Source organism: Osmerus eperlanus, chromosome 16, assembly GCF_963692335.1.
Source record: "Osmerus eperlanus chromosome 16, fOsmEpe2.1, whole genome shotgun sequence".
NCBI lineage: Eukaryota > Metazoa > Chordata > Actinopteri > Osmeriformes > Osmeridae > Osmerus > Osmerus eperlanus.
In genome coordinates this window covers 15926284-15939790 of record NC_085033.1, presented here as the reverse complement: position 1 = coordinate 15939790, position 13507 = coordinate 15926284, and the positions used below count along the sequence as shown (strand labels likewise).

The window sequence follows — 13507 nt, the reverse complement described above, 5'->3', positions numbered from 1 at the left end:
GGTCACATGGTGTGGGTGAGTAGGTCACATGGTGTGGGTGAGTAGGTCACATGGTGTGGGTGAGTAGGTCACATGGTGTGGGTGAGTAGGTCACATGGTGATTTCGCAAGCATCTCGCAAAAATGTTTTGACCAGCTGCCGAAACGATCGCTGCAGATCGCAGGCAGTGTGGCCGGTCCCATTTGATAACATGGGTTAGGGTTAGAGCCGGTCCCATTTGATAACATGGGTTAGGGTTAGAGCCGGTCCCATTTGATAACATGGGTTAGGGTTAGAGCCGGTCCCATTTGATAACATGGGCGCTGAAAGAAAAAAGGCCGCGCTTCCAGGTGCTTCGCAGCAAATCACAGCCAATCCGTCCCAGGCGTAACACACTTCGGTCGTGGATAGGAAGTTCAGAATTTAAGCCAAGTCACTCATTTAGTGGCAAAATCCATTGTTATGTCTACAAAATAATTTTAGATGTAGTATCAGTTTAGCTAGCTTGCAAATCCTGAGGAAAGCCTACTGTAGCAGACCTTTCTATGTTCAACGGAAAAGGGTGTTTTGTCCCTCGGGAATTGCCGTAGGCATGATGCTGACCTAAGCATTACGTGAAGTCAGTGAGCAGAGTTGCCCAGTCCACGGTTTTCCCGTGGAATTGGGCTACTTTTGAAGTGTTGCCGTGGGTTGAATTTTTTGTCCGCTGGTTCAGGTAGACCTATTTTGCATGCAAATTACATGAATATCTTTAAACAAAAATCCATATTTTAAATTAAATTATTTATTTATACCCAAATCCTACCAAACTGACTCCAAATCAGCACGTACACACATTGACACATGGGACAAGCCCACATACACACACGCACCGTGCGTGTGCACACGTGCCTAATGCTCTCAGTCTCCTGAGAAAACCTCCTGAAAACTGCTTTTAATGCTGGCATACTAAACATTTGGTGTTACTTTGTAGATATTACAAGACATTTGGCAATGATAGCAATGCTGTTGGACTTTAAAAGCAGTGTATATGGTTTGGCAGGGGCATATTTTGAGTTCTGATATTGGGATGGTTTTATTGGCCATTGGGCTAGTTTTGGGCTGGTTTTGATTGGTCATTGGGCTGGTTTTGTCACACAGACCTGGCAACCCTGTCAGTGTCGAATGGCGATGTCAAGAAGAGCAGTGGGAAAATACAAGTTGTGAAAAGAGACCCTGTCCGTGTCTTATTGTCCACACGACCAGGTACAATTATATCTAAAATAAACCTACAAAGAGCTTGGTTAAACTACCTTAGTTGAATTAGCCAATGCCAGTAGCGATGCTAGCTAATGTTAGTTTGCTAGCTGTATAACATTTCACTGGGTAGCTGTTAGATTTACATTTACATTTAGTCATTTAGCAGACGCTCTTATCCAGAGCGACTTACAGTAAGTACAGGGACATTCCCCCCGAAGCAAGTAGGGTGAAGTGCCTTGCCCAAGGACACAACGTCATTTGGCATGGCTGGGAATCTAACTGGCAACCTTCAGATTACTAGCCCGACTCCCTCACCGCTCAGCCATCTGACTCCCAGATTTACTGAAATTGTTATGAAATGTTATGTTCTACTAGCCATTTGCCTACTTTAGCAAGTCACTGTATTTCCAAGCCCAGATAGTGTAACTGAGACACAGTAAATAATTCCTCTTACAAGTAATAAGCCCCCGTTCCAGTGTTGAGCATTAAATTAGCTGCACGGTCTGTAGAGATCTTGGGATGAAGCCACTTTTTTGTTTTAAAACCGGGCTATATGCCGCTTTGAAATATAAGCCGTACAACCACAAGAAAACTGTAAAATCGGGGTACAAGCCGCGGCTTTATTTCCGAAAAATACGGTATGAGGGAGATGTTTGAAATTGTCGGTGTCAAAAAGGATTCCTGGCGAATGCGCTATAGTGTCTTTTTGTATTAAAGGGGCGATTGACTGCAAAACCGATTTTACCTTGTCATAGTTGAAAAATGACAGTTTGGTGTGTAAAATAGACATACAGTGAAACTCAAAGTCCATTGACGCCTCTTTCCTATATAAATCTCACAATTTGTAACTGCTGCTGTGAAACGATAGCTTTCAAAAGCTTTCAAAAACATTCCCCGCTGTGACGTCTCAACGGGGCTCCTCCTTTTTTGGCTCTTTGTCACGCCCTGTAGGCATGTAAACTAGTTTAGCTTGCTAACGCAAGAGCATAGGTTGAATGTGTGATGATTTAGCGTAGTTTATTGGCAATGGAGCTAACGTTATTTCATGTTCCTGACTGTGTTTCATTCAAATAAATAACCCGTGTTGTCATGTACAACTACATTTCAAGATGTTTGTCCAGATCTATTTTTCAGCAAGATAGCTAGAGCTAACTGAAGCTGAGTTGAATCACGATAGTTTGTTTGCTAAGCTGTAGTGCTAATGTTACCCACCTAAGTCGATCCTGTTTGCTTCGACAACAGAAGTGGAAACAACTAGGGTAATCATTTCAAATGATATCTAGTCAATCTGTTGAAAACAGTGTTGTTTAGACAAAATAGATTTATTTGTACGTTTTTATTTCAAGTCTCCACTTTCGATGTTTCAGTGAGTGTTGGCCATGTTCCGTCTTTGCTCCGCAGGCAGCTTCATTCGTTGTAGACCAACCAATCAGCGCGCAGCTCATCTATATATTCATGAGCATACCATAAAAGGAGAAAACCTAGCGTTTTTTCCCGGGAAAATTTCACTGGGTGTATAAGGGGGCATAGAACAGCACCCGGGCCATTTTTAGCCCAACCAATGTTGCATACCCTATTCGGAGACCTTAAGGAACAGTGTGAAATACCCCAAAAACCCAGTCAATCGCCCCTTTAATGTGCTAATATGATGTGAGGTCTAACAAGTAGTAGTAATGGCTACTTTTTACTTAAGTAATTGTCAGAGCCCACACTACTTTACTTTAACTTGAGTGAAAAGGTGTTGTCAATTCTTAAACTTTTACCAGAGTCCTTTTAAACATGAGTACCTGTACTTCTACTTGAGTGAAGGATGTTTGTACTTTTGCCATCTCTGACTATATGTGTGTTGCTTTAGATAAAGGCATCTGCAAAATGACAAACCGTGTGTGTGTGTGTGCAGTGTGTGGAGGATGGCAGCCCAGCCCAGGAGGCGGGGCTGAGAGCCGGTGACCTCATCACCCAGGTGAACGGGGAGTCTGTCCAGGGGCTGGTGCACACCGAGGTGGTGGAGCTGCTGCTGAAGGTACGTACCATGGCAACTGCTGCTGTTGTTGACCTACAGAGAGGTACCATGGCAACTGCTGCTGTTGTTGACCTACAGAGAGGTACCATGGCAACTGCTGCTGTTGTTGACCTGTAGAGCGGTACCATGGCAACTGTTATATTATTGTACAAGCTAACTGTTGTTGTTGTTGACATGGAGCCTATTTCATAAAGCGAGTTTACCGAATAACCCAGGTTTATGTCAGGAAAAGTAACTAAGATAAGCTTGTCTTTATCGGTAAATTTCCTTTATGAAACAGGCCTATCCATAGCGCTAAAGGCCGATATATGCTTCTGCGTTTTTCGAAAAACGGACACATGGGAACGCCCTCGTCTCCGTGGAACGCCCTCTACGAGCTCTCTCTCAGCCCTCGGAGAGCCCCGGAGAGCTCGACGTGCACCTCCTGAATTTTCTAACTATCCGTCGTAATTTCGGAGAGCGACGGAGAGCTACAGAGACCCCCTTGGCTGTGATTGGTCAGTATTAAGAATCGCTTGCGTCAGGGGCGAGGGCGGGGTTGCCGTGATAAACAGGACGAACAGAATCCTTTGACCGCCATTGCTGTAAGTTTTCACAATTCATATTTCAGCTAAACAGTACATGTAAATCAGCATCTGAATTAAAATGTGACGAGAAATGGTCAGTGTAGTTGTTGAAAATGTGCTTATTTTATTGATGAAACGGCTAATTTGTAAATTTGCTCCGACTTCTCGATAACCTAGGTAAATAAACACTCCACGACGACTTACAAAAAACCGTTGCGCCACCTACTCTTCTGGCGGTGAATTGTTTTCAGCACCCACAGCCTACGGAGAACCATAAACAAAGTCTATCCGTCCGTATCCGTGCGTATCCGTGCGCCCGCCCATCCGTAAACGGAGACGCAGAAGTATATTTCGGCCTTAACTGTTGCTGTTGTTGCTCTTCAGAGTGGTACCAAGGTGACACTGCAAACCACAGCTCTAGAGAACACCTCCATCAAGATTGGTCCCGCACGCAAGTCCAGCTACAAGGCCAAGATGGCTCGACGCAGCAAGAAGAGCCGCAAGAAGGACGGACAGGACAGGTAGAGGTGGGGTTAGGGTTACAGGGTGGGAGGGGTCAGGGTCAGTAGGGGGAGGAGTCAGGGTCAGTAGGGGGAGGAGTCAGGGTCAGTAGGGGAAGGAATCAGGGTCAGTAGGGGGAGGAGTCAGATCAGTAGGGGGAGTGGCTTCACCGCAGAATGACCCGTCTCCAGATGTTGAATCCTCTGCTCCATCTTCCCAGTAGGAGACGCAGTATCTGGAAGAAGCTGTCCAAACAGACCTCTCCTGCTCCTCCTCCTGCTGCTCCTCCTGCTGCTCCTGCTCCTCCCATGCACAGTAGCAGGAGCTTCTCCTCAGGCTTCCAGCCGTCCGTGTCCTCCAGCGACAGCCTGTCTGGCTCCCCCACCCAGAGCCTGTCCCCTGGGCCGCCCACACCCTGCTGCTCCCCCGCGCCCGACCACTCTGGAGGTGAGGCCTCCAGCACACCAGCACCGCTTCCACAGTCTAGAAGACCTTATCACCCTTAATGAAACGAGAGGGAGGGAGAGAAAGAGAAGGAGGGAGAGAGAAGAAGGGGGAGGGGGAGAAGGAGGGGGGAGAAGGAGGGAGAGAGAGAGAGAAAGAGGAGGGAGTTGGACGGAGAGAGAGAAGGAAGGAGAGAGGGAAGGAGGGAGAAAGGAGAGAGAGAGAGAGAGAGAGAGAGAGAGAGAAAGAGAGAGAGAGAGAGAAAGAGAGAGAGAGAGGGAGAAAGAGAGAGAGAGAGGGAGAAAGAGAGGAGAGATAGAGCCCTTCAGAATAATCTGTCCTCTGTTGTTTCTGTTTGCAGACTCAAACTCCCCCCAGAGCTCCTCCCCCATTTCCAGCTCCCCCAACTCGCCCGCCCCCCAGCCCCGCCCCAGCTCGCTCCATGTGATGGGTCGCTACAGCAAGGGGGGGCGCTGCAAGTCCACCAGCAGCATCCCCCCCTCTCCTCTGGCTTGTATCCCTCCTCCCCAGCCCCTCTCCCCCCAGTGCTCCCCCTCCACCCTCCCGGGGCTCTCCAAGGGCCTCCTCCACGGGAAGTCCCCCCCCACCCTGGTGCGCCATGCGGCCCGGCCCCGCAGCGCCGAGCCCCCCCGCTCCCCCCTCCTCAAAAGGGTCCAGTCCGCCGAGAAGCTGTCGGGGGGTTACCACGGCGACAAGAAGGCATACGCCACGCGGCACCACACCATGGAGGTGCCTCTGTCTGAGGGGGAGGGGCTGGAGGAGGAGGAGGGGGGGGAGGGGGAGGACGGGGCCATGGGGTTCATGTGTGTGGGGGAGCACGGTCACCAGGGGCGGTTCCACCTGGGGGGGCCGAGAGGCATGCGGGAGGGGGGCGGGCCCGGAGAAGTGTTGGTCATGAGGAGGCGGGCCCTCACGGAGAGGAGGGACTCCTTTAAGAAGCAGGAAGCTGTGCAGGAGGCCAGCTTTGACAACCAGGAGGCCCAGAGCCCCACCCTGCTCTCCACCCTGCCCCAGAGTCCCACCCTGCCCACCCAACAGCGTCAGAGTCCCAGGCAGCAACGCTACAAGGCCTCCTGGATCAACCAAGCCCAGTCCGAGTCTGGCCCGGAGCTGTCAGGGAGAGGAGTGCAGGGCTTGTCCCAGAAACCCAGAGGGAAGGACCCCCTCTAGAGGGGGAGGGCAGGAGGTTCCTCTCTCTAAGCTCCATGGTCCTGCATATCTGGACATCCTAACATTACCAATCCCAGACCATGACTAGGGTTAGGGTTAGGTAGCTGAGGCTGTCAAGAAGGACTATGTGACAGTTGGCCTGTTGTGAGTCCTGTTATCCATCCCACTGTACCTACCACACTGTAGAAAAGAAAGGGCCTGTGCCAAAGTGAGTTATTTTCCCGCTCCTGTGTTTGCTTTGGTTTGAGGGTCATAACATGCACACCTGGATCTAATGGATTTTGTAAGTATCCTTTTTTATGAAGCAACCTATTTATGATGTTTTATGCTTTTTAGGGTTTATTTTCTGGGGCCCTGAAAATGCAGCCATATTTCTTTGACCGTTGTTGTGAAATTGCACAAACCATCCTGTAGTACTAATAGGAATATTACAAGTTGAAAACAAACTATTATAATTATGAAATGAAAGAACAATGATTAATTGTGGTCAAAGAAGAAAACAATTATTGATTTTTATTTGGTTTTGTTTTTATTTGTTTTTATTTTTATTTGGTTTTATTTTCTTCAAAGATGTGGTTCCCCTCCTGAGATGTTGTGCAAACCTGCTCTAACCCTTTCACTAAATAGCAACATAGCTAGCAAGCCAACATCACTATGTCTTCTGGGGAACCAGGGATTACAAGTTCAAAGGTTAAAGGTTGTAAATCCACTTTTCTGCTCTAGTTAACCAGCCCCTTGTGCCACTGCATGAAGTTGTCATAGCAACTACTTTAACAGGTACAGCCATGTAGGACGCAGATGCTAGGGGCTGTAAATCATCTACTGCTGACGTCATCAACCTGGGACTCTGTTGATGTCATCAAACAGGGACAATCCCAGGACAGACGTCTCTACTCATCCTACCATCATATTTAGTCCTTTCTGGAGGCAGTGGTACAATAGCAGACCATCAGGAACATGACTGCCAGTTCAATGTGCAGTTATGTGACAAAGTAATTTGTCCTAAATAGATTGCATTTTAAGCATACAACCTGCTAACAGTCCAGTAGAGCGAGCAAGCACCTGGCGTCTGGACCAGGAGACTTCCTCTAGTGTCTGTTGACTTTCACTGCTGAGGCATACTGAGGGAGAAGACTGGGGTTCTTTAGCTCACAGATGTGTGATAGGAATGAATGAGTTAGGGAAGGACGTGACTGTTGAATAATGTGCCAGGTTAGGGGACGTGACGTTGAATAATTGTAATGTTGAGTTGTGCGGCATTCTACCTGTGGTCCACTTGGTAATTTGGACACATGTTTTGTGTTAGGGGGATGTGGGAAGTGGGCCCCAGTGTGTGGGGTTCTGAGTGAGTCTGCATGCTGAAGTCATCCTCCCCTAGAGATGAGCTTTAGTCATCAGCCTCACATGTTTTAGTCCAGTGGAACCGAACATCATCACAGACTCACAGAACTCAATGATGGAGAGAATTCTGCCCTGAGGTTTAGTCTGTTCTGATTCCATCAGTGTCGCCAGTCACTTCCCAGAGTGTGTTCTGCTAACTGGTTGCCCCTAGCGACCTGTACATCCTTCAGTCTGCCCTATTCAGCAGCAGACCTGTCTGAAAACGGACATGACATTGTTTGTATTGTCTAACAATGTTTTCTATTGTTTAACATTGTTTGAATAAAGGAACGGCAGGCGACTAATACTGTGGACGGATTCCTTTCTGCTACAAGCACTTATTAGTGCTTATTGGTGTTTATTAGTGCTTATTGGCGCTTATTAGCGCTTATTGGTGCTTATTAGTGTGCTTGCTATCAGCAAGGCATGTGTTCCCTCACATATATGTTTGCAAATTATTATATAGATACATCTCCACTATACAGGTTGGGTTAGTATACATCTCCACTATACAGGTAGTGTTAGTATACATCTCCACTATACAGGTAGGGTTAGTATACATCTCCACTATACAGGTAGGGTTAGTATACATCTCCACTATACAGGTAGGGTTAGTATACATCTCCACTATACAGGTAGGGTTAGTATACATCTCCACTATACAGGTTGGGTTAGTATACATCTCCACTATACAGGTTGGGTTAGTATACATCTCCACTATACAGGTAGGGTTAGTATACATCTCCACTATACAGGTAGGGTTAGTATACATCTCCACTATACAGGTAGGGTTAGTATACATCTCCACTATACAGGTAGGGTTAGTATACATCTCCACTATACAGGTTGGGTTAGTATACATCTCCACTATACAGGTTGGGTTAGTATACATCTCCACTATACAGGTTGGGTTGGCATACAGTACATCTCCACGCGTCAGCTGGATGCAGGGATTTACAACAATAAAGATGTTCAGTCTGACTGTCCCTGTAATGCTGAGACAGCATGGAACATGGACTACAAACCCAGCAGTAACATGACTACAGACCCAGCAGTCACATGACTACAGACCCAGCAGTCACATGACTACAGACCCAGCAGTCACATGACTTGAACGATGTCACCTGTTGGTCTGTCCTTACCATGCTCACATTGACACACACACAGTCCTTACCATGCTCACATTGACACACACACACACACAGTCCTTACCATGCTCACATTGACACACACACAGTCCTTACCATGCTCACATTGACACACACACAGTCCTTACCATGCTCACATTGACACACACACACACACACAGTCCTTACCATGCTCACATTGGCACACACACACAGTCCTTACCATGCTCACATTGACACACACACACACAGTCCTTACCATGCTCACATTGGCACACACACACAGTCCTTACCATGCTCACATTGGCACACACACACTAACTCATACACAAATGAATACACACACCTCTAACTGCTGACAGTGCAGCTCTACAGGGAACCAGCATTTGCATGAGTGTTGGCTTCCTCTCCAGAGTGGATTCCAATTTAATCTCATGGTCTGACCTTCCTCATAGTTGCTATGATTTTAATCTTTACTTTGGAAAAGCTTTTTCTTGGTATCAATATTGTCATTGGAACATTGTTCTAAAAATAACAACATTCTTGTTCGGTTGAGTTCATCTGAAATTAAGTCATCTCAACTCTGGCCCAAGGAAGTGACCAAAATGGCAATGGAACAATTCCTGAAATAATAATGTACGTTTCATTTTATACGTTTCAAACTACAAAAATAAATAATCCAATCACTCAAGTGACACCTGTACCCCACTAGTTATAGACACCTGCACCCCACTAGTTTGATCATTTACATTTTTTGTCATTTAGCAGACACTCTTATCCAGAGCGACTTACAGTAAGTAGAGGGACATAGCCCCGAGGCAAGTAGGGTGAAGTGCCTTGCCCAAGGACACAACGTCATTTTGCACGACCGGGAATCGAACTGGCAACCTTCTGATTACTAGCCCGCTTCCCTAACCGCTCAGCCACCAGACTCCCGATCACTGCCACCTCATCAAACAAAGTTTAGTCACAGTTAGTTTGACAAAGTAAGTATGTCACGAGAAGACTGCATATCTTGAGTGAGTCTGATGACATGGTGAATCATTTTCTAAGTCTCACAACGCAGTCCCGTGATATTCGCTCCTCCGCTCTTCCAATTCTGTGTTGCCAGAGATGAGTGACGCGGTTGTGGTCACATGACTTTGTACCAATCATCGAAAAGAAAAAGTAACTTTTTTAAAGAAACCAGACCCTTGATTCACCAGGTACTTTACCAGCCTCCTTTAGCCCAGAAGACACTTTCTTCCTCGTCCTGAGCCGAAAGATGAAGCTCGTGATTGTGCCGCTTCTACTCGTTGCCGTCTGCTCGGTAGCAGACCGATGCCTCGGCGAGCCACGGTCGTCCTGCTCGTACTCTCCCTCGCAGTGGTGCAGCACCGTGGACGCCGCTATCGAATGTGGGGTGAGATAAAATCATCCGGTGGGCCGTTACAGAGATTATTTTTTTTTTTACCGCTAATGTTCTCCTTGGTTGACAGTAGCAATCAGCAATCAGTCAGAAAATATTTTAACACGTTAACAGTTTTAGTTAACGTGTTCACGTGTTAGCGTGTTAACGTAACACTGTTTTAGTGTTTATTTTGTGTGTGTAAATCAAACGTAACTTCACTTCACTGATTGAGGAAGTTGAAACTTAAATCTTTCCTCACTTTCACTTGAGGAAAAAGTGATTTAGTGTCATTTAGGGCCTTTCAAGCAAGACATTATGTCGATCAAGAGCAAGATAATGTGTGTGTCTGTGTGTGAGGGTGGTAATGTGTGTGTCCTTACTCCAAGGACAACTTTCAACTTTCTCTGCCCCCCCTCTTGCAGGTGTTGAAGCAGTGCCTGGAGGCTAACGCCACCAAGATCCAGTCCCAGGCGGTGCAGGTGGGGCTGTACTATGAGAGCTTGTGTCCTGGCTGCAGGGGCTTCCTCACCCAGGAGCTGTTCCCCACATGGACCCTGCTACAAGACATATTGGACATCACACTGGTGCCCTACGGCAACGCACAGGTCACTGGCTCCTCCCATCCCCCCCACCCCCGCTCCTGACCAGGAAGTGTAATCTGTTCTGTGTGTAACGTTCCTGTCTGCTCCCCAGGAGTCATTTGATGGGAAGATGTACCACTTCACCTGCCAGCATGGAGAGGAGGAGTGTCTGGGAAACATAATGGAGGTCAGCCCCTCTCACATCCTGTACTGCTGACAATACTGCTGCCTGATTGGTGCAGCGCAGCAGTGAGGGGGCTCTCACGCAGAAGGGCTACACTGATGTCTGAAAGGGTGACTGAATATTGAAACTGTATTTACAGTTCTCTCCTCCTCTTCTCTCACCCTCTCCTCTCATCTCCCCTCCTCTCCTTATCCTCCTGCCCTTTTCTCTTCCTCCTCCTGCCTTCTCCTCCTCCTCTTCCTGCCCTCTCCTCCTATCCTCTTCTCCTCTTCCTCCTCTCCTCCTCCTGCCCTCTCCTCCTCAGACCTGTATAATGAACCTGACTTCCAGCTCAGCATTCCAGATCATCTACTGTATGGAATCCTCCACTGACGTGGTAAAGGCTGCTCAGAGTGTGAGTCTGTCTTCACACACACACACACCAACGCACACACTGTATGAACAGAAACACACAGCCGTATCTACACACAGCTAAGGCCCTGTGTGTCCCCAGTGTCTGCAGCTGTACTCCCCGTCGCTGCCCTGGGAGAATGTGATGTCCTGTGTGAAGGGGGACCTGGGGAACGGCCTGATGCACCAGAACGCCATGAAGACCGACGCTCTGAAGCCCTCACACCAATACGTCCCCTGGATCACCATTAACGGGGTAACACACACATACACACCCTGCTGTCTCACACACACGCACACACACCCTGTTCTCTCTCACACACATACACACCCTGCTCACACACACATCCTGTTCTCTCTCACACACATACACACCCTGCTGTCTCACACACACGCACACACACCCTGTTCTCTCTCACACACATACACACCCTGCTCACACACACATCCTGTTCTCTCTCACACACATACACACCCTGCTCACACACACATCCTGTTCTCTCTCACACACATACACACCCTGCTCACACACACACCCTGTGTCTCCAGGACCACACTGATGACCTGCAGGACAAGGCCATGTCCTCCCTATTCCCTCTGGTGTGCAGCCTCTACAAGGTAGGACCTGCACCATGTACCAAATGTAGGACCTGCACCACATACCACATGTAGGACGCATTAACACACCTAGGGCTAGGTACCAGATGTGTAGGACTTGGTACCAGATGTGTAGGACTAGATACCAGATGTGTAGGACTAGGTACCATATGAAGGTCTAGGTACCAGATGAAGAACTAGGTACCAGATGTGTAGGACTAGGACTAGGTTCCAGATGAAGGACTAGGTACCAGATGAAGAACTAGGTACCAGATGTGTAGGACTAGGATCCAGGTGAAGGACTCGGTACCAGATGTGTAGAACTAAGTACCAGATGTGTAGGACTAGGACTAGGATCCAGGTGAAGGACTAGGTACCAGATGTGTAGGACTAGGACTAGGATCCAGGTGAAGGACTATGTACCAGATGTGTAGGACTAGGACTAGGATCCAGGTGAAGGACTAGGTACCAGATGTGTAGGCCTAGGACTAGGTATCAGATGTGTAAACAGCTTTATTCGCCAAGTAAATTTGCACAAACAAGGAATGTACTGGCAGGAAGGTGCATAGGGTAAACATGTAGTTTTAAATATAAAATGTAGAAAATATAAAACGTAGAAAATTGAGAACAGTATCTAACAGCTCGAAGTGTTCTGATCTCTTCTAACGTGTGTGTGTGTCCAGGGCACCAAGCCTGAGGCCTGCGGAGCAGCTTCAACTAGGAGACACAGGAGCTATTGCCATGACGATTAGAAAACACCTGCTGGGCGCCCAGAGGGAGAGAGAGTGTGTGTGTGCTTGGGGTCTGACACCTCTGTGTCACTCAGGGTTTTAATCTGTATAGCCTCATACAGAACTGGGTTTAATTAACCAGCTGCTGATTTAGCTATTGTGTAATCTGTAATCTGATGTTTTATAAAGGGTTAATAAAGGGAAAGTATGAATTATTAGCAAATAAAAAAAGTACTGTATCTTTCATAACTAGAGAGGGTACAATTTCTGGGGAAATTGTAGGGTGTGCTTGCTTGCGTCGGTTGCACAGGGGTCCGTTTTTGAATGACATTTTTACAACTTATATTTCTGTATATGTTATATAAAAATGCATACATATTTATAAAGATTACATAGATTTAAAAGCATTTTTTTTTTGCTGCTCATTTACAACTGAAAATACGAGTGAAGTGTAGAATGAAATAGATGTCTTCTCATTTCCCCTGCAAGAGGCAGCCTCATCGTTGAATCAAAACGAATACATTTGGCAGACCGGTGTAAAAATTGACCTAATCTCTATGACTTAAACGTCCTTTTAAGTTTTTCCCTTCTCGTGATATTTTAAGGAATTTAGTCTACTCATATTGCATTCATTCATGAATAAAGAACCCCCTTTGAAGATTATTCTACGACGTTACCGGCAGTAGAAGATGGAATCGCGATTTAAACAGTACCACCTGCTAACTGAAAATATGCCCCCAAAAACGTAAATAAGCTTGACATTTATTTAGTGGAAAATCGCTTTCATAAAAAGCTCAGTGGTAGCGATCATTGTCAGTAACAACGCCAAGTGTGATATAGCCCTGTGTGGAGAAGCTGCCCCGGTAAATTGTACTACTACTACGGTACAGTACTAGACTACTCCTGTGTTCGTTCGTCTTTGTAGCGATTGCGTTGGTTGAATTGGATTTAAGATATTTTTGTAGTGTCGGGTAGGCTACAGCGTTGCAGTGAGCAACACTGTTTTGAAACAGTGTTGCACACTGTTTCAAACACAGGTAATTATAATTTCACCCACAAATCGTTTACTTGTAATGTAATGTCATAATAAATCCTACAACAAAAATGTATTTGTGAGGAATGTTTATTTTAACGATTGAAAACAGAAGCATCATAGACCACTGTAGTATGTGTTGCCCGGGCAA

General features: G+C 46.7%; 2 protein-coding genes across 8 annotated transcripts in view; both read left to right on the top strand.

Moving 5' to 3' along the window:
* LOC134036031 (microtubule-associated serine/threonine-protein kinase 3-like) overlaps positions 1 to 7624 on the top strand; it is a 35189-nt gene extending 27565 nt beyond the window's left edge. For 4 of the 7 annotated variants that reach the window (XM_062480736.1, XM_062480737.1, XM_062480733.1 and 1 more), the window contains 4 exons: positions 3119 to 3241; positions 4192 to 4328; positions 4529 to 4755; positions 5114 to 7624. In XM_062480736.1, coding sequence (XP_062336720.1) covers positions 3119 to 3241; positions 4192 to 4328; positions 4529 to 4755; positions 5114 to 5943 — 1317 coding nt within the window. In that variant the 3' untranslated portion in view covers positions 5944 to 7624. The remainder of the gene's footprint in view (positions 1 to 3118; positions 3242 to 4191; positions 4329 to 4528; positions 4756 to 5113) is intronic. The other 3 variants (XM_062480739.1, XM_062480738.1, XM_062480734.1) reach the window with 1 other exon arrangement.
* A 2006-nt stretch (positions 7625 to 9630) lies between these two features.
* On the top strand, positions 9631 to 12727 carry LOC134036691 (gamma-interferon-inducible lysosomal thiol reductase-like). The gene is made up of 7 exons (XM_062481729.1): positions 9631 to 9852; positions 10263 to 10445; positions 10534 to 10608; positions 10910 to 10999; positions 11099 to 11251; positions 11545 to 11613; positions 12276 to 12727. The coding sequence occupies exons 1-7, from the start codon at positions 9715 to 9717 to the stop codon at positions 12342 to 12344; spliced, it is 777 nt and encodes a 258-aa protein (XP_062337713.1). The 5' UTR covers positions 9631 to 9714; the 3' UTR covers positions 12345 to 12727.
* The last annotated feature ends 780 nt before the right edge of the window (positions 12728 to 13507 follow it).

What these genes read in the sequence shown, in the direction of transcription:
- LOC134036691 (XM_062481729.1), top strand. Translation starts at nt 9,715, where the DNA reads ATGAAGCTCGTGATTGTGCCGCTTCTACTCGTTGCCGTCTGCTCGGTA. An exon ending in ACGCCGCTATCGAATGTGGG is followed by an intron (nt 9,853 to 10,262) that starts GTGAGATAAAAT and finishes CCCCTCTTGCAG; the next exon opens with GTGTTGAAGCAGTGCCTGGA. An exon ending in GTCTGGGAAACATAATGGAG is followed by an intron (nt 10,609 to 10,909) that starts GTCAGCCCCTCT and finishes TCTCCTCCTCAG; the next exon opens with ACCTGTATAATGAACCTGAC.